This window comes from Pecten maximus, chromosome 1 (genome assembly GCF_902652985.1).
Source record: "Pecten maximus chromosome 1, xPecMax1.1, whole genome shotgun sequence".
Taxonomy (NCBI): Eukaryota; Metazoa; Mollusca; class Bivalvia; order Pectinida; family Pectinidae; genus Pecten; species Pecten maximus.
In genome coordinates this window covers 33914146-33934390 of record NC_047015.1, presented here as the reverse complement: position 1 = coordinate 33934390, position 20245 = coordinate 33914146, and the positions used below count along the sequence as shown (strand labels likewise).

The 20245-nt window shown below is 36.7% G+C and overlaps 2 protein-coding genes and 1 long non-coding RNA gene across 8 annotated transcripts in view; 1 reads left to right on the top strand and 2 right to left on the bottom strand.

Moving 5' to 3' along the window:
* Window positions 1-1405: 1405 nt before the first annotated feature.
* Window positions 1406-20245, bottom strand: part of LOC117331130 (protein FAM13B-like) — a 61452-nt gene continuing 42612 nt past the window's right edge. For all 6 annotated transcript variants that reach the window (XM_033889734.1, XM_033889728.1, XM_033889740.1 and 3 more), the window contains 12 exons: window positions 18270-18332; window positions 9720-9781; window positions 9445-9503; window positions 8733-8814; window positions 7551-7726; window positions 7163-7246; window positions 6945-7028; window positions 5091-5174; window positions 3851-4098; window positions 3317-3418; window positions 2825-2879; window positions 1406-2613 (listed from right to left, as the gene is read on the bottom strand). In XM_033889734.1, the coding sequence (XP_033745625.1) occupies window positions 2545-2613; window positions 2825-2879; window positions 3317-3418; window positions 3851-4098; window positions 5091-5174; window positions 6945-7028; window positions 7163-7246; window positions 7551-7726; window positions 8733-8814; window positions 9445-9503; window positions 9720-9781; window positions 18270-18332 (1168 nt within the window). In that variant the 3' untranslated portion in view covers window positions 1406-2544. The remainder of the gene's footprint in view (window positions 2614-2824; window positions 2880-3316; window positions 3419-3850; window positions 4099-5090; window positions 5175-6944; window positions 7029-7162; window positions 7247-7550; window positions 7727-8732; window positions 8815-9444; window positions 9504-9719; window positions 9782-18269; window positions 18333-20245) is intronic.
* Window positions 16093-17062, bottom strand: LOC117331194. The gene is made up of 2 exons (XM_033889795.1): window positions 16716-17062; window positions 16093-16558 (listed from the first exon to the last, which is right to left on the bottom strand). The coding sequence occupies exons 1-2, from the start codon at window positions 16987-16989 to the stop codon at window positions 16377-16379; spliced, it is 456 nt and encodes a 151-aa protein (XP_033745686.1). The 5' UTR covers window positions 16990-17062; the 3' UTR covers window positions 16093-16376.
* LOC117331203 lies at window positions 17441-17937 on the top strand. Its single transcript, XR_004533446.1, has 3 exons — window positions 17441-17481; window positions 17536-17679; window positions 17842-17937. It is a non-coding gene; the product is annotated as an uncharacterized LOC117331203 (long non-coding RNA).

Here is a 20245-nt window from a genome sequence, read left to right as displayed (position 1 = left end):
TATAAATCATGTTGTCCTTGAAAACACATACATATATACATTAATTTTAGTTTTGATATGGTGTTGCATATAGTTATCTGACAGAAATACTTTGATCACATCTGCATATACTTTGAAACTCTAGGATACGTTCCAGTACACTTATACTTTGAAACTCTAGGATACGTTCCAGTACACTAAGTGCACTACCAAAAGGGACTGTAAAATATTAATGGATTTCAGTTTTTTCATGTGTTAATCTCTTCTCATCCCGTATACACTCACTCAAATATATACATAAAGCTGTATGTACCATCATGTCCTTTTGTTCAGTGATACTGATTCAGGTTCTGGGGAAATACATAAACATCAATGCTGGAAACCAGATAATAATAAATGAATTTGTGTCATAACTAACTGAACATAAAAGTTTTATCATATCTGCCCTCAATTTAGAAGCAGTTCAACAGAATTACCTTTCAGTGTAGTTTTGCAAAAGTGCAAAACAAAATAGATAAAAAAAAAAAGAATAAAAGTTATATTTGTCTCATGAATTGCATGATCATATATAGACATGTAAATCTTAATGAATGAATTCTGCCAAAAAGGTCACTTACGTGTGAACAAGTTTTTAGCTGTGAACACATGTATATACATGTACTCAAACTGTGAACACGTGTATATACATGTACTCAAATACTCTCATACAATACATTATAAGGAATATTTTTATTGAAAGTAAATATAGACTTTTCATATGCCCTAATACATAAAATGCAAAATGCAAAATGCAAAAAAAAAACACAAAGAAAATTAACTAACAAATGAATGACTACATACATCATTATCTACAGTTTGTAGTGTGTATTAAACAAGAAAAGTGAAAAGAAAATTATTGGGGATTCTAAAGGGGAGATAACTGAAGTGGGATCAAATTTTGATGAAATGATAAATCAAAGAGGCTAGACTAAGGAATATTGTTACATTGTCTCTATCATGGACGATGTGGACGTTGCCCACTTTCTCCTTGGCCTCCTCGTTCTGCTGCCTACTGAATATAACTTAAAGGAAAATATTCTGTAACTCAACCAAAACACATCTGCATTACTGGGTAAGCAATAGCCAGCATCTGGTCTTTCTTGAAAAGACAGTGGCCAAACCAAAGTTCTCCCTGCTGTTCCAATAGACAGGGCTATTTCCTTATAACCCTTGTATTAACACAGTCTGTTCCAATAGACAGGGCTATCTCCTTATAACCATAACTTGTATTAACACCAGACTATAAGTGTTTTGGTAAAAGTGACAGAAAAAGATCCTTTAGGTGTCGATCACAGCCATGTAAGCTTGTTACATTCATTACTATCTCTCACAACACTTCCTCTTTCAACAACCTTACACAAATACTTCAAAATTAAAAACATCATCATGAAAATATACATATAGCACACATGTAGTTATACATATGTGTTACTTACACAATGCATTTCTCAATGTCATCTGGTATGTGATATGATCACTCTAGTTTGTCAACTCCAATAAATAGAACGTGTTTTACCTCCTTACAGGATAACTTAATTTTACATCCTTCAGATGGCTGGCAAGGTCCCAATTTTGTCTGGTAGTCTAACCTGGCTATGAACAATCAAGACATTTTTGCTACAAACAACAGTGATTTCTTTGGGTTTTTTCTGTAGCTGAATTGTCTTTGTTTATAAACTTTAGTAATGTTTTATAATACATCATGAACAAATAGAACCTGGATCCAATTGTTGTTTTCCAATCTATGAAATGAACAGGAAATTAAGATGGAATTGATGTTTTCCTGTGACAAATACTTGCCAGGGTGCAAATTGAATTCTTGTCTTCAGCAAATTTTTTACCCTCCAACAAAATGACATGTTATTTTCTATATCAAAGACCAAATCAGCAGTCTAATTTCCCTATTAAAGCTGGGATAGTATGCTATGTTCTATCTTGTGAATCACTCCTAGCTGCATACATTCAGTAGGACTACAAATTTAGTCCAAGGACCAAGATGCCAAAGGACAAAGAAACCCAAATACTAGCTGGACCAACAAAACTTTGTCCTTATCAATGATCTGCTTACAACAGCCGGTTGTGTAGGATCTTCAAGGTAATATAAGGTAATAGTTCTATATTACACCTCGTAAATTGTTGGACTTCACAAAAAGAGCTTAGTTTTACTCCTTAGCTGTCACATACTGAGCAGGATAGCGCCACTGTAATGGTATTCACAGAGAAAGTAGAGAAATCCAGTGTTACACATTCCTGAATCGCTGGGTGTCCCACATAGAGTTGAGAGTTTTTCTACTATGCTTTCACATGCTAAGCAAGATAGTGCAATTTGTACTGGTATTCACAGAAGCAGCAACTGTTTCAGCCGAGAAAGGCTTTGTTAGGTTAGCATCATCCTAAGGAAATGTCTCGTGAGATCTGTACCAGTTCACAGGAAATAGCGTGGTCAGGCTGGTACCACAGGAAATGGCCACATACGGAAAATACACTACAATGTTTATCGCATGAAAAGGGGAAAGAACTCCTTCGCTACGCATCTGAGGACTGTTGATATTTAGAGATCAATGCTTCTAACAACTTTAATCTGGCCTTCGTTTGCTGAAAATTAAAAGAAATTATTAATATAATTTGTTCATAAAATGAAATTACACATTGAAAAACTGTCTGTGTGTCTATATAACTAGTCTTTGCCTTCATATTCAGTACTTCATAATAAAGGAACAGGTTAAAATCTAATAACAAAACTTCATATTTTACTAATTTTCCTGTGTACATAAAAAGGTTTCTTGATAAAGGGTTGTAAAATTACCTTGTAACCTTGATATTCTGATTGCAAAGGAATTCTGTCCTCTCTCTGGACTTTTCTATAAAAGAAAAAATATTTTACATAAATATGACTTATAAAATTACATATACAATGCATTATACTAAACACTATAAAAGCCAGTATCAAAATATCCATTCTAAAATTTACAGCATATTTGATAGTACAGCTGTACTTGTGTAACATTTGGAAAAAATAATGAACTACTGGATCAGACTACCAGTCATAAACTTCATCAAGTTATTGTTAGGTATCATCAAAATACCAGTAGAAACTCTCAACCAGAACTTTTGTTGTTGTTGTTGTTTCATTTTCTGTAAGTAAACTGACATAGATGTCCAAAACTGGAATTCATTATTACTACAACTGATACAGCGGTACCATTCATCTTAAAATGCTAAATACTCCACTACTGTAAACAACAGTTTCAATTAATACAATTATTACGAAACATTTCAATCAAAATATCCAATATACCTATCATTTTTCTTTAAAAATTCCTCTTCAAAATTCCTGAGTAATCTTCTTAAACGTTTTTTCTCCCCTCGGGACCTAATCAGTTCATCTTGAAGTTCTGGCCTGTAATGAAAAAAGTCATATTCAAAATAAGTCAAATGTCAGTGATGAAAATTAAAAGCAATTATTTTAGTGACGTGTCCACCTAATAGGATATTTATCAAACAATCTGTTCTTACAATCAGGTATAAATAAACATGTTAACACATGTAAACATGTAAACACAGATCATCAGCTCATAAGACACAGATTCTACACCTCTGATATGTATTCAAAGTAATTTTTGGTCTTGTCAATAAAAACCACACCTTACCAGTAGCCATTCATGTTCTGCAATAATCTACATTAGAAAATGACACACTACCTCTTAACTTGTAACTATGATCATGGATTTTGTATATGTATTCCAATTTCATTTGAAAGAAGAAATTTCATTGCATGGCAGAATAATAACTTAGCAATAAAAAGCACTTCTACTGTTCTCAGCTGACTTACACAGACATTTCATGAAGGTTTGACTCTGCACTTTTAGAAATGATATCTTCATCTGAGAGGTCAAGTTTTCTTTTCACTTTTGGAGAATGACCATTCCTTTTCTCATTCGCTTTGTTTGTTGATCGTAGTGGATCCGTTAAGATGGAGAAATCCCGAGTGACAGCAAAGTCCATGGTACCTAGTACCTCTAGTCCCCCACCATCCTCCTCCTCCTCAACATCTGCCGTCGGCACATGGATAGGATTTATCTAGTCATAAAAATGATCAGTTACATACAGAAACTAATAACATTGACATTTTTCATGTTGAGATCCCACTTACCCATCTGATATTTTAAGCTGAAAAAATCAAGAGCATATTGATTTGAGACAATAAAATTGCTGATGATGTACATGTACCTGGTAATTACATAGGTCAATAATGCAGTTACATTATACACAGCCAAATTGTACAGCATACAGTCAAGCCTTGACAGGGTGCATAAGTTCTGGTCTAATCATATTCAAGGCCATCTCAATGCTTAATTCAATTTTATAAGGAACTTTTTTTTATATACAATTCACATAAAAGAATTTTGAAATGTGCAATGTCTCATACTTTTCAGATGTCAACATTTTATTTTCTTGAAGTCTATAAATTTTCAAAACAAATTTCAATGCAAGTATCTTTTAAACCGTCAACTTCGAACTAATTGGCCAAAGAGTTAAATAAAGAGTCATGTTACAAAAATATTGGATGTACATTTCAACATACTCTTGTTAAATAGCAATATACAACTAAAGGACTTCAGTATCCACCCTACTTGAAAATCGAGCTCTGAATGATTTAAGCAACTGGAATAGTTCATCCGTAGCTGGTTGTGACAACAGCCTCTCCTTATTGATAACACACATTAACTCCTTATTGATAACAAATATTAACACAATGTATCAAACAAGACAGTAAGCATTATAATCTGATTACACTAACACTTGGGGGAGAAAGTGCTGCCATGCTAAGATAACTTAAGAAGGACAAATCAACATGATTAGTATCAACTCAGTTATTTTGTAAAAAAAAAAAAAAAGATTAAAATGAAAACCAAATCAATTTCGACTGTTGTTCGACAAATTGTTGGTTCTATTGTGATCATTCTTTGTTTAAAAGTAAGAGTTCCATATATTAAAACAATAAATACTATTTCCTTATAAAGTTAGTTTTAACAATGCAATGTGTGACAAGCTACAGAAACATGACTTACAAACTTGGAAGAGCGGGCATCAGCAGGATTGAGTTCAAATGGTTGGTCCTCCGGTACGGTTTGGAGCTCACTTTTATCTCGTGGCTACAAAGTAAAGGTTTCAAACACCATGCTTACAAATACTTCACATGCAAAGTTCAGCCACCACTTAAGTTATGAGTATGAATAACAAAGGCTATCCATACTGAATTTATTGCTTCTTTTCCAAGTTATCATAACTTTATTTCTAAGTTATCATGTCTTAATTTCCAAACTTTGATTTCAATGGCACAGCTAAAAAAATATCAAGAGTTCTTAAAATCTCATACAAGAAATACCAATTTAATAATTTCATTGATCATGCAAAAAAAAACCAGTGTAATCCAAGGGACACAAACCATTCTTTTCAAAACAAGGAATGGAGGAAATTGAATCTGGTTGGTTGTTGTAAAAAAAAATCCATAATGCAAAAGTATAACAATGTTGAATGAATGCTTTAAAACAAACTAGAGACATATTTGGAGAAAAAATTGAGCTGATGATTGTGACAATTGTCAAGAGATTATATTACACTGTACCACCTTATTCACACAAAACTACATGTACATACTAGAATATATATATAACCACGAGGGTGAATTAAAAGTCCAAGTAAAAAGGCCTTGAAATCATTCGTAAAGTTACCATATTAGTCCATGTTATGTTTTAAACATTTTAAAAATTGATTTTGAAAAGTATGTTCAATTCTGATAAAAGTAAAAGAAATGCCAGGTTATTCCAACATTTTCATGGTTTGAGAAGGTAATAATTTGACCAAGAGCAGTTCGAGCTGATGACTGCATTTAAACTAATGATTGAACAAGAGGCCAAGAGGGCATGTATCACTCACTTGGATTTTACAGTGATTATGGAAAAACACTACAATTCTACAGAAGAAGGATTTCAAATAATTTGCTCAATTACCCCTATCATTTGGACCCTAAGTAAGCTTGGGCTGGGTAAGGTTGGGTTCAAATCCATCGTTCATAAAAATTTGGTTCTTCTTCATGCAAGGATGGTTCATATCAAACTTGGTCAAAGTCCATTATGTTGTTCATGACTAATGGTGTTTGAAAGGAAATACCACTATTTCCAATCCTGGGCCTGGCCCCTTCTGCCCTTGGGGGCCAGAGACATCTTATATGCAAAATTTGTTCCCCTTCCTCAAATTACCCTTTTCAATGAATTTGATCAAAATCCAATCAGTTCTCTATGTCTAGTAGCAATTTAAAGGACTTTCCTCTATTTCCCCCATCAGTCCCATGCATCTGACCCAAGGGGCACCAATTACAAAAACTTTGTTCAACTTCCCCAATTATGCTTCTAACTGAATATGGTCAAAATCCATTCAGTTCTTTATGCCGAGTAGCAATTTAAAGAAAAAGTTCATGGACGACAAAGGCCACACCATGGCACAAGCTCCTTCAAACCAGATGAAAATGCAATCTGAAAAGGTGGCACACCGATGGAACATTTAGCTGGGGAGACTAGTACAATGCATGCCAGACTGAGAATCAGCTGTTCATAACTGGTATTACTTACTGACAGAAGAAGTTTTTTTCCCTAAGAAATGTTGTTTACTGAGGAGGGTTTTGACATCAGTTTTTACCGTAGTGTTACTTACTGAGGAGGGTTATGACAGCAGGAATACTTAATGAGGAGCTAGAGGATTTTGACGATAGTATTTAATTATGGAGGAGGCATTTGACAACAGAGTTACTTACTGAGGAGGGTTTTGACAGCAGATTTACTTACTGAGGAGCTGGAGGGTTTTGACCATAGTATTTAGTTACTAAGGAGGCTTTTGACATCAGTTATTGCAGTAGTGCTACTTACTGAGGAGGGTTTTGACAGCAGTCTTTTAATAGTTCTGTATCTATCATACAGTGGCCGCATGAGGTCTTTATCATCCTTTGTCCGCTGTGAGGAAATAGATTTATATAAATTTTCAAAAACTTCATATACATCTTAATTCACAATCCACACATTTCATCAATTAATTTTCATGGATATATTTCTTAAGGTATTTAACATGATCTAAATAATAAACTTACTGGTCGGCCATGAATGCTTTCAAAGTGTAACAAAGCTTTCTGCACGGACAGTTTCTCATCCTGTACTTGTTCTCTGTTCATAATCTACAACAAAATACAGGCACTTGTAGCAATCAGGCAGTAGAAAACATAAACTGTCAAATATTATCCCCCTTCAATTTTACGAGTAATAACTATACAGCATATATACATGACATAGGAAACAAACTTTCAAATCAGAAATGTAATAGCGTTATCTTTATTGCAATAATCCCTTAAACATACTGTGCAAATATTTAGTTTACGTCAGTAGCTTAAATTCCCGACATCACCACCATGTCCTAAGAATATGGGCAACTGTTGTAGTCTGACAATTGTCTTTACATGACATGTTGTTCAGTCTACTTACATTGACATCCTCCGGCCGTTGAACCTCCTTGCGTTTTTCCTGCAGTCTCTGTAGAATGGCCATCAGAGTCTGCTCCATGGTGGGAGGGAGATCTGGGGGCTCACCTCTCTCACCGCTGGACGAGGTACCACTCCCATGTCGACTTCTACTACCCATCTCGGCCTCCTCTTTCAGCTCTGACAAACAGGAAGGAGTTGATTTATATAATAGCAGTATAAGATAAAACAAATTTTCCAGTCTGATACTGAATTACGTTGACGATATATATGTGCATACCAAGTCAACAGATCCTCTTAGTAACATTCCTGTTACAGATGTACTGTAGTATATGTTTTATGAAGCAATATTACTTTGGACACCTCATGAATGATATACTTATATAAAGCGTGAACAAAACATATCATGGATGACACAAAATACAGGCGATTGCATTCATAGCTCATAGCTGCTCACTCAGCCAATAAAATATTCTAAGGCAGCTTACACTAAATACCTAGCTTCCTAAGACACTTGACCTGACAACTTGTTTTTACTGCCGTTTAACCCTATCTGTAGAAAATGACCAGTGTTGATTATATTGAATGTGCTGACACAATCAGAAAGCCACATATTCCCACTGTACAAGGCGGTGGCGATTGGCTATACCGGTACTTTAAGTAGGTTATGTTCAAATATAATGTTAACAAAACCAGAAAATGAAATTCGGCACATGATTTTGTATTCACACATAAAGTCATCATCAAAATAGTGACAGAAATAGAAATATGGAATATCTAGTGGATCAATAATATCGACAGTGCATATCGTTTGTTGTTCAGATTACAGATAGAATATATTTGTGTATTGCCATGATCAGGCCACTGATTGTACCAGTACTGTTGTGACTAAGTCCACAATCTTTATTGGTATGGTTATTTATTTTGCATTCAACCATAAGTTTGAATTCTCCCTACATGGTTAAACCCATGTACATAGCTGGACACACAAGCACATAGCACAGCAAGATGGTGTCGTTCAAAAGGCCTAAATCCTGCCTACTTTTCTTCCAGAAGCCATGGTTTATTTGTATGGGATAATGTATAATTGATACTGATCACAAATGTGTTACACTTTTATCGTCCACAGATATAGTTCAATGGCAGTAATTCAAATTTGGACATGCAATGACAATTTCCCACTTACTTTTGATCTCTTTCTTGGCCTTTGTGATGTCTCCCATCCACCTCTTCACCTCAGGTTTGTTCGTTTTGTCCACGTGGGATGGCTGAGAGTTAAAAATGTAGTTTTAAAATTCTCTCCACTTTTGCTCTACTTTTGTGAAGTCTTTTCAAACTCATCATTGCAATATATTTATGACAAATGAACCTGAATTAAAACACCACCTTTAATGGAAGACCACTTCAACACATCCTTAAGGTGGTCTCCATTTTAAATATCAAAATACTGATTTCTCTGTACACATAAGTTAAAGTAAGGAAGTGTTTTAATGATGAATTACAGTTCTAATTGAAACATTTAACAAAGAATTTCTCAAACTGGAATAATGAATCTATGCTACAAACAATCTGTGCCCAATTGGAATAATGAATCTATGCTACAAACAATCTGTGCCCAATTGGAATAATGAATCTATGCTACAAACAATCTGTGCCCAATTGGAATAATGAATCTATGCTACAAACAATCTGTGCCCAATGGTCTATTCTAGGCAATAATGATCCTTCAATTTATTCAGCAAAAACATTTGATGAATTAATCCATAGAAAATTATATTTGAGGTATCTGACAATCAAATCTCAAGAAAAAGATCTGGTTTCCTTTAGAGTCCAGTAGGAATTCTTATGGTAAGGATAACTATGCTCTGTTGAAGATATAACTTGCACACTTCATATACCTTGAAGCCATTTTCTCTTTCAAAGTTTTCTTCATAGTGCCTAATTTTCTTCTTTAGACCTGGCAAATAATGAACAATGATTCCATTAGTTATATTACTACATGGTATATATATTATTATAAGAAGGTAACTAGGTATGTTACATTAATAAAATTAATGTTCTATATAAATTTAAGATCTTAAAATCAAATATTTTAAATTATCTCAATAGCACATCTGCCTTCAGTACATAATAGTGCTGAATGTGGCCATAAGCAGTTATTCCTTGTACTCACCTTGGATTTTCTTAGTATACATTCTAAGTTTGACTGTATATTCATCATCTGCACTGCCAGTACTGAAACAGAAAACATACATTTTTTTGTAAAAAGATTTCTCAGTGAATAAAAGTGAAGTGGGTGGGATATCACATGGATATGATGCCACCTCCCGCATCAGTAAATGGTGTAGTATGATATTAACATGGCACTGAGGAGCAGGGGGCCTCGATGGCTGAGTGGTTAAGGTGTCCTGACACTTTAACACTAGCCCTCCACCTCTGGGTTGCGAGTTCGAAACCCGTGTGGGGCAGTTGCCTGGTACAATGTACTGACAATAGGCCGGTGGTTTTACCCCAGGTATTCCGGTTTTCCTCCACCTCCGAAACCCAGCACGTCGGGTGGCACAGTGGTAACACACTTGCCTTTCACCTAGGCAGCTGAGGTTCAATTCCCCAATAGGACGTGAAAAAGTATGGGGTCACCTGCCCGACCTCGTGGGTTTTCCCCAGGTTTCCTCCCACAGTAAGACCCCTGGTGCGCTTCCAATCAGGCAAACAAGCATGATTAATATATGTTAATATAACTTGTTTGCAATGGTTGTAAAATAAATAAAGTTTACATTTAAACCCAGCATGCCCTTAAATGACCCTGGCTGTTAATAGGACGTTCAACAAACCAAACCAAACTGAGGAGCAGTTTAGTTCAAAAGTTGTCAAGTAGGACCTTTGACCCTTTAATCTTAATTGGTGACCAAAGAAATCAAATAAATTGTTGAGTTTGGTTTGATCATATGTAATCATGTATGTATATGAATTAAATCAGTTGAGAGGTACTTAAGAAATCCATATAAGGTTTTTTTTCTACAACAGGCAGATGCAGATAACTATATATCCCACTTTATTAGGTGGAGCTGTATAGCAATTACTGTATACCCCACTTTACTAGGTGGGGCTGTATAGAGAGGTGTGGCTGTATAGAGATTATACCACACTTTACTAGGTGGGGCTGTATAGAGATTATACCCCACTTTACTAGGTGGGGCTGTATAGAGATTATTATACCCCACTTTACTAGGTGTGGCTGTATAGAGATTATACCCCACTTTACTAGGTGTGGCTGTATAGAGATTACTGTATACCACACTTTACTAGGTGAGGCTGTATAGAGATTATACCACACTTTACTAGGTAGGGCTGTATAGAGATTATACCACACTTTACTAGGTGTGGCTGTATAGAGATTATACCCCACTTTACTTGGTGGGGCTGTATAGAGATTACTGTATACCACACTTTACTAGGTGTGGCTGTATAGAGATTATTATACCCCACTTTACTAGGTAGGGCTGTATAGAGATTATACCACACTTTACTAGGTGTGGCTGTATAGAGATTATACCCCACTTTACTTGGTGGGGCTGTATAGAGATTACTGTATACCACACTTTACTAGGTGTGGCTGTATAGAGATTATTATACCCCACTTTACTAGGTGTGGCTGTATAGAGATTACTGTATACCACACTTTACTAGGTGGGGCTGTATAGAGATTATACCACACTTTACTAGGTGTGGCTGTATAGAGATTATACCCCACTTTACTAGGTGTGGCTGTATAGAGATTATACCCCACTTTACTAGGTGGGGCTGTATAGAGATTATACCCCACTTTACTAGGTGTGGCTGTATAGAGATTATACCCCACTTTACTAGGTGGGGCTGTATAGAGATTATACCACACTTTACTAGGTGTGGCTGTATAGAGATGATACCCCACTTTACTAGGTGGGGCTGTATAGAGATTATACCCCACTTTACAAGGTGTGGCTGTATAGAGAGGTGTGGCTGTATAGAGATTATACCACACTTTACTAGGTGGGGCTGTATAGAGAGGTGTGGCTGTATAGAGATTATACCCCACTTTACTAGGTGTGGCTGTATAGAGATCATACCCCACTTTACTAGGTGGGGCTGTATAGAGATTATTATACCCCACTTTACTAGGTGTGGCTGTATAGAGATTATACCCCACTTTACTAGGTGTGGCTGTATAGAGATTATACCACACTTTACTAGATGGGGCTGTATAGAGATTATACCCCACTTTACTAGGTGTGGCTGTATAGAGATCATACCCCACTTTACTAGGTGGGGCTGTATAGAGATTATTATACCCCACTTTACTAGGTGTGGCTGTATAGAGATTATACCCCACTTTACTAGGTGTGGCTGTATAGAGATTATACCACACTTTACTAGATGGGGCTGTATAGAGATTATACCCCACTTTACTAGGTGGGGCTGTATAGAGATTATACCACACTTTACTAGGTGAGGCTGTATAGAGATTATACCCCACTTTACTAGGTGGGGCTGTATAGAGATTATACCCCACTTTACTAGGTGGGGCTGTATAGAGATTACTGTATACCACACTTTACTAGGTGGGGCTGTATAGAGATTATACCACACTTTACTAGATGGGGCTGTATAGAGATTATACCACACTTTACTAGGTGAGGCTGTATAGAGATTATACCCCACTTTACTAGGTGGGGCTGTATAGAGATTATACCCCACTTTACTAGGTGGGGCTGTATAGAGATTACTGTATACCACACTTTACTAGGTGGGGCTGTATAGAGATTATACCCCACTTTACTAGGTGGGGCTGTATAGAGATTATACCCCACTTTACTAGGTGAGGCTGTATAGAGATTATACCACACTTTACTAGGTGTGGCTGTATAGAGATCATACCCCACTTTACTAGGTGGGGCTGTATAGAGATTATACCACACTTTACTAGGTGGGGCTGTATAGAGATTATACCCCACTTTACTAGGTGTGGCTGTATAGAGATTATACCCCACTTTACTAGGTGTGGCTGTATAGAGATTACTGTATACCACACTTTACTAGGTGGGGCTGTATAGAGATTACTGTATACCACACTTTACTAGGTGGGGCTGTATAGAGATTATACCCCACTTTACTAGGTGTGGCTGTATAGAGATTACTGTATACCACACTTTATTAGGTGTGGCTGTATAGAGATTATACCCCACTTTACTAGGTGGGGCTGTATAGAGATTACTGTATACCACACTTTACTAGGTGGGGCTGTATAGAGATTATACCCCACTTTACTAGGTGGGGCTGTATAGAGATTATTATACCACACTTTACTAGGTGTGGCTGTATAGAGATTATACCCCACTTTACTAGGTGTGGCTGTATAGAGATTACTGTATACCACACTTTACTAGGTGAGGCTGTATAGAGATTATACCACACTTTACTAGGTAGGGCTGTATAGAGATTATACCACACTTTACTAGGTGTGGCTGTATAGAGATTATACCCCACTTTACTAGGTGTGGCTGTATAGAGATTATACCACACTTTACTAGGTGGAGCTGTATAGAGATTATACCACACTTTACTAGGTGGGGCTGTATAGAGATTATACCCCACTTTACTAGGTGTGGCTGTATAGAGATTATACCCCACTTTACAAGGTGTGGCTGTATAGAGATTATACCCCACTTTACTAGGTGGGGCTGTATAGAGATCATACCCCACTTTACTAGATGGGGCTGTATAGAGATTATTATACCCCACTTTACTAGGTGGGGCTGTATAGAGATTATACCACACTTTACTAGATGGGGCTGTATAGAGATTATACCCCACTTTACTAGGTGTGGCTGTATAGAGATCATACCCCACTTTACTAGGTGGGGCTGTATAGAGATTATTATACCCCACTTTACAAGGTGTGGCTGTATAGAGATTATACCCCACTTTACTAGGTGGGGCTGTATAGAGATTATACCCCACTTTACTAGGTGGGGCTGTATAGAGATTATACCCCACTTTACTAGGTGTGGCTGTATAGAGATGATACCCCACTTTACTAGGTGTGGCTGTATAGAGATTATACCCCACTTTACTAGGTGGAGCTGTATAGAGATTATACCACACTTTACTAGGTGGGGCTGTATAGAGATTATACCCCACTTTACTAGGTGGAGCTGTATAGAGATTATACCACACTTTACTAGGTGTGGCTGTATAGAGATTATACCCCACTTTACTAGGTGGAGCTGTATAGAGATTATACCACACTTTACTAGGTGGGGCTGTATAGAGATTATACCACACTTTACTAGGTGGGGCTGTATAGAGATTATACCCCACTTTACTAGGTGTGGCTGTATAGAGATTATACCACACTTTACTAGATGGGGCTGTATAGAGATTATACCACACTTTACTAGGTGGGGCTGTATAGAGATTATACCCCACTTTACTAGGTGTGGCTGTATAGAGATTATACCCCACTTTACAAGGTGTGGCTGTATAGAGATGATACCCCACTTTACTAGGTGTGGCTGTATAGAGATGATACCCCACTTTACAAGGTGTGGCTGTATAGAGATTACTGTATACCACACTTTACTAGGTGGGGCTGTATAGAGATTATACCACACTTTACTAGGTGTGGCTGTATAGAGATTATACCCCACTTTACTAGGTGGGGCTGTATAGAGATTATACCACACTTTACTAGGTGTGGCTGTATAGAGATTATACCCCACTTTACTAGGTGTGGCTGTATAGAGATGATACCCCACTTTACTAGGTGGGGCTGTATAGAGATGATACCCCACTTTACAAGGTGTGGCTGTATAGAGAGGTGTGGCTGTATAGAGATGATACCCCACTTTACAAGGTGTGGCTGTATAGAGAGGTGTGGCTGTATAGAGATTATACCACACTTTACTAGGTGGGGCTGTATAGAGAGGTGTGGCTGTATAGAGATTATACCCCACTTTACTAGGTGTGGCTGTATAGAGATCATACCCCACTTTACTAGGTGGGGCTGTATAGAGATTATTATACCCCACTTTACTAGGTGTGGCTGTATAGAGATTATACCCCACTTTACTAGGTGTGGCTGTATAGAGATTATACCACACTTTACTAGATGGGGCTGTATAGAGATTATACCCCACTTTACTAGGTGGGGCTGTATAGAGATTATACCACACTTTACTAGGTGAGGCTGTATAGAGATTATACCCCACTTTACTAGGTGGGGCTGTATAGAGATTATACCCCACTTTACTAGGTGGGGCTGTATAGAGATTACTGTATACCACACTTTACTAGGTGGGGCTGTATAGAGATTATACCACACTTTACTAGATGGGGCTGTATAGAGATTATACCACACTTTACTAGGTGAGGCTGTATAGAAATTATACCCCACTTTACTAGGTGGGGCTGTATAGAGATTATACCCCACTTTACTAGGTGGGGCTGTATAGAGATTACTGTATACCACACTTTACTAGGTGGCGCTGTATAGAGATTATACCCCACTTTACTAGGTGGGGCTGTATAGAGATTATACCCCACTTTACTAGGTGGGGCTGTATAGAGATTATACCACACTTTACTAGGTGGGGCTGTATAGAGATTATACCCCACTTTACTAGGTGGGGCTGTATAGAGATGATACCCCACTTTACTAGGTGGGGCTGTATAGAGATTATACCCCACTTTATTAGGTGGGGCTGTATAGAGATTATACCCCACTTTACTAGGTGTGGCTGTATAGAGATTATACCCCACTTTACTAGGTGTGGCTGTATAGAGATTACTGTATACCACACTTTACTAGGTGGGGCTGTATAGAGATTACTGTATACCACACTTTACTAGGTGGGGCTGTATAGAGATTATACCCCACTTTACTAGGTGTGGCTGTATAGAGATTACTGTATACCACACTTTACTAGGTGTGGCTGTATAGAGATTATACCCCACTTTACTAGGTGGGGCTGTATAGAGATTACTGTATACCACACTTTACTAGGTGGGGCTGTATAGAGATTATACCCCACTTTACTAGGTGTGGCTGTATAGAGATTATACCACTAGTGTTGGGAAATCGGTTGAAAATCATAATCGATCATCGGTTGGAATCGGATACCCTATTCGATCCGATAATCGGTGAAATAATCGGTTTACTTTTCCAATGCATTTATAACTTTAATATCTTTAAAATTCCATTGAATATTAGTAACTTAGCATGGAAATAAACTGTTTTCAGTTATCTGCCTTTGTTTACTTTATTTTGTGTTGTATGTGTACTGTATGCTTCAGCCCCTCTGTAGTATGTGAAACATAACTTCCTGTTGAACATGATAAAGTCTCTAATATGTTAATGCCACTTAATGAATCACTTAACCAGTTCCTTTAAGCACTATAGAAAAGGGGTGTTCCAACTTTATATGTTTTTGGGATTTGAGGATTCCTCAAAATAATTTTAATTACTGATCATGAGGACACATCAATCACAAAAAGCTACAATCAAGAAAAACAATATTTTTATTAACAATGAAAACAGCTCAATTGAGCTATTAAACTGATAAACAATATCAATTTAGTATAACAGACCAATAACTAAACATTCTTGACTAGACAATTGACAGTTTTTGACACACCATTTTTTTCACTAGAAAATAATAGTTAACATTTATTGAACATGAACAAGGGTGAAAAACTCACAAATGCAAATACAATACATGCACTCAAATCTCCCTGGAAATGATTGTTTTTGTTTTTGTCTTTGCAATTTGGCTACTGGGGTAGCTAGATACTAGTGGATAGTAGATAATGTTCTGTAAAATCCTGATACAACATCACATCTTTTGACAAATGCAGCCGATATTGTTGGTTGAACTAATTTTGTTTCAACTTTGTCTGATCGTGATTGTGTGGAATTTCCCGACGGTAATTTGTGTTCCCCGTCAATATGGGCTCTGAAATTCGTAGTATTTCCTGAAAACGACGGAAGAAAACATTAAGTTGATACTTGTTCAAAGATAATAAATATACAACTGACAAGCGTTCTAAACGTCTGATACAATTTTGAGTTTACAAATGAAACACATGTTACGTCTGCCGTACGAGTTTGTTAGCTTGGTCTAGAACTTACCTGTATTTCTGTAAATCTTGCGGCATAGACGGCAAACAGCTTGCGTTGTATCCAAATTCTTTTTTGATGGTGGTTCATTATCATTAATTTTATAAAATCCGAAGAATTTCCAAACATCTGATTTCGTTTTGGAGCCTGGGTTTGGGTATATTTCCCTTAGATTTTCTTCAGCGGCCGCCATCTTGGTACGGGCGCGTTCGATTACATATACTGAGGTTCGTTCGTTTCGGTACCTTTTTATATTTGCCGATGATCGATTGTTGATGTTTGCCATCGATCATCGGCATCGAGATGCTATAAACGATCGCTAATCGATCTTTACCGATCATCGTCCCAACACTATATACCACACTTTACTTGGTGGGGCTGTATAGAGATTACTGTATACCACACTTTACTAGGTGGAGCTGTATAGAGATTATACCCCACTTTACTAGGTGGGGCTGTATAGAGATTATACCACACTTTACTTGGTGGGGCTGTATAGAGATTACTGTATACCACACTTTACTAGGTGGAGCTGTATAGAGATTATACCCCACTTTACTAGGTGTGGCTGTATAGAGATTATACCACACTTTACTAGGTGGGGCTGTATAGAGATTATACCCCACTTTACTAGGTGAGGCTGTATAGAGATTATACCCCACTTTACTAGGTGGGGCTGTATAGAGATTATACCCCACTTTACTAGGTGGAGCTGTATAGAGATTATACCACACTTTACTAGGTGGGGCTGTATAGAGATTATACCCCACTTTACTAGGTGAGGCTGTATAGAGATTATACCACACTTTACTTGGTGGGGCTGTATAGAGAGGTGTGGCTGTATAGAGATTATACCCCACTTTACTAGGTGGGGCTGTATAGAGATTATACCCCACTTTACTAGGTGGAGCTGTATAGAGATTATACCACACTTTACTAGGTGGGGCTGTATAGAGATTATACCCCACTTTACTAGGTGAGGCTGTATAGAGATTATACCACACTTTACTTGGTGGGGCTGTATAGAGAGGTGTGGCTGTATAGAGATTATACCACACTTTACTAGGTGGGGCTGTATAGAGATTATACCACACTTTACTTGGTGGGGCTGTATAGAGATTATACCCCACTTTACTAGGTGGGGCTGTATAGAGATTATACCCCACTTTACTAGGTGGGGCTGTATAGAGATTATACCCCACTTTACTAGGTGGGGCTGTATAGAGATTATACCACACTTTACTAGGTGGGGCTGTATAGAGATTATACCACACTTTACTAGGTGGGGCTGTATAGAGATTATACCCCACTTTACTAGGTGTGGCTGTATAGAGATTATACCCCACTTTACTAGGTGTGGCTGTATAATCATAACTTACATAATTAATACTTACATCAATACAGTTATTGCTTTAAATAGTGAATTAATAAAGGGATATATCTAACTCTAAACATGGTCATTTAAAGTACATTTTGTATTTCTGTCAGATATTTATGAAGCAGTTAAAAGAAAGGTATGGAGTGGTGAGCTTCGACTGACCATCAACAACAGAGTATGGGACCTACCTGTGTTTCTTGTATTGTTCCTGTCCAACAGGGGGTGAGGGTGGAATGTCTGTATTAGCAATACTGTCCAAAGGAAACAAAACAATTAGTATCAAATAGATAATGTCCATCTTGAATGAAAACATGTTTTGAAATGATCCACACAAGTTTACTGATGGCCTGTACCACATACACAGTACTCACACAGGATCAGGCAGTACACAAGTACAGACCTGTATGACAAAGGAGGACGATAGATAATCATTCTTAAGGTTTGGATCACTCTCAATTAAGTAGTGAAAATCAAATGATGTCAATTACAATATACTTTATTTTAATTAAAACATATAAAGCAATTACTATCGTTTAGCATAGTAACCTGTGACATATTTCTTTGTTTACTGGTAGTAAAGAGTATACATTTAGCATAGTAACCTGTGACATATTTCTTTGTTTACTAGTAGTAAAGAGTATACATTTAGCAAAGTAACCTGTGACATATTCCTTTGTTTACTGGTAGTAAAGTATAGCGTTATAAACTCAGATACCTTATGGTAAAATTAGTTTCAATTACCCCATGCACCTATTTAAATATCAGCATGTAAGCAGCAAGTAATGACCTCTGACCCTTACAAATGCTGACCTTCCCAACCTCCACGACCTCTGACCCCAGGTAAGCTGTACACTTGCTTTTTCCTTTTTTGTCTTTGTGTTTTTTTCCTTCACATGCTTTATACTTAGAGTCGTACATCACTTGTGCTATACATAAGTTAGTATTTACTCATCAATATTTTGTTGGATTACAAAAAGGAGTGTAATAATAATAATTAAAAAAATCCCAACAAAGCATGTGTTTAAATATGTTTACAGGTGTATTAGAATATAATGTTTCCCTCTTACTTACTTGTATCAAAAATACTGTAAAAACGAATTATATCTGATTACAATCATGGAGGTATGAACAAATCACTACGGAAGGTGTATGGGTACAATTTACTTATCTAAATGCAGATTTAAATATGTTCATCTTAGATTATTATAAAACATAAGAAAACCTCTATTTTCGAAGCACTCTGGTACTGAAACTGTTTACAACCAACGTTCAAAGCCTACATGTAGTGTGTAATAAGCAGGTGATATTTTCCTTAGCAGTGTCAATATGTGTCGGCCAGGAAATCATCTACAAGCATGGATGAAGCAAAGGAAATTGTTTTTGTGATTGAAGACATTTAAATGTGCTATTGTTATATCCTAATCATAAATAAGCAATGCTAGACATCTTGTATGATGTTATGGATAAGTTATTGTACAGTCACCAGTTTATAGAGCCAAAGCTGCTGGAGCTTCAAATACTGAACTACCGGTAAACCAAAATGGCATCATACATGTCACAATGATTTTAAACTTCCTGTGATACATTATAGATGAAAAAAAAAAAAAAAAATTGGGTAAAAAATGACAATAAAAATGTAATAATGACAGCCCGAATATCTGGATATCTTCAAAGACTTTTAACCAGGGCAATAAGGTCCATTTCCTGAATATAAAAATACCCCATGAAGATTAAAAGATTGTGTGTATTGAACTTGAAGAGGGTAAATAACATCACTAGTATGAATAAAAACAAATGGTAAGCAAATCAGGATACTAGAAACTAGAAAAAAGTACAATAAAGAAAAGAAAGAAAATTAATAAAAGTATAATATGAAAATGCTAAAAGATAAGAATTATATTGTATACACTTAAGTGGATGTGTTGCTTATGTGGTCAACAGTAGATAAACCAATTTTCTATTTATGGTTACCAGTGACCTTGACCTAAGACTGTCAGATCTAGAAAGCAAGGTTAAGCAAACACTTTCTGTAACTAGGCACTGAACAAGTTTGACCTTTATACAGAATTTAGTTTTCTATATATAATAAGTGACCCTGGCCTTTGACCTCCAGACCTGAAAAGCAATTCCAAGCAAGCACTTTCAGTAACGAAGCACTGTATGA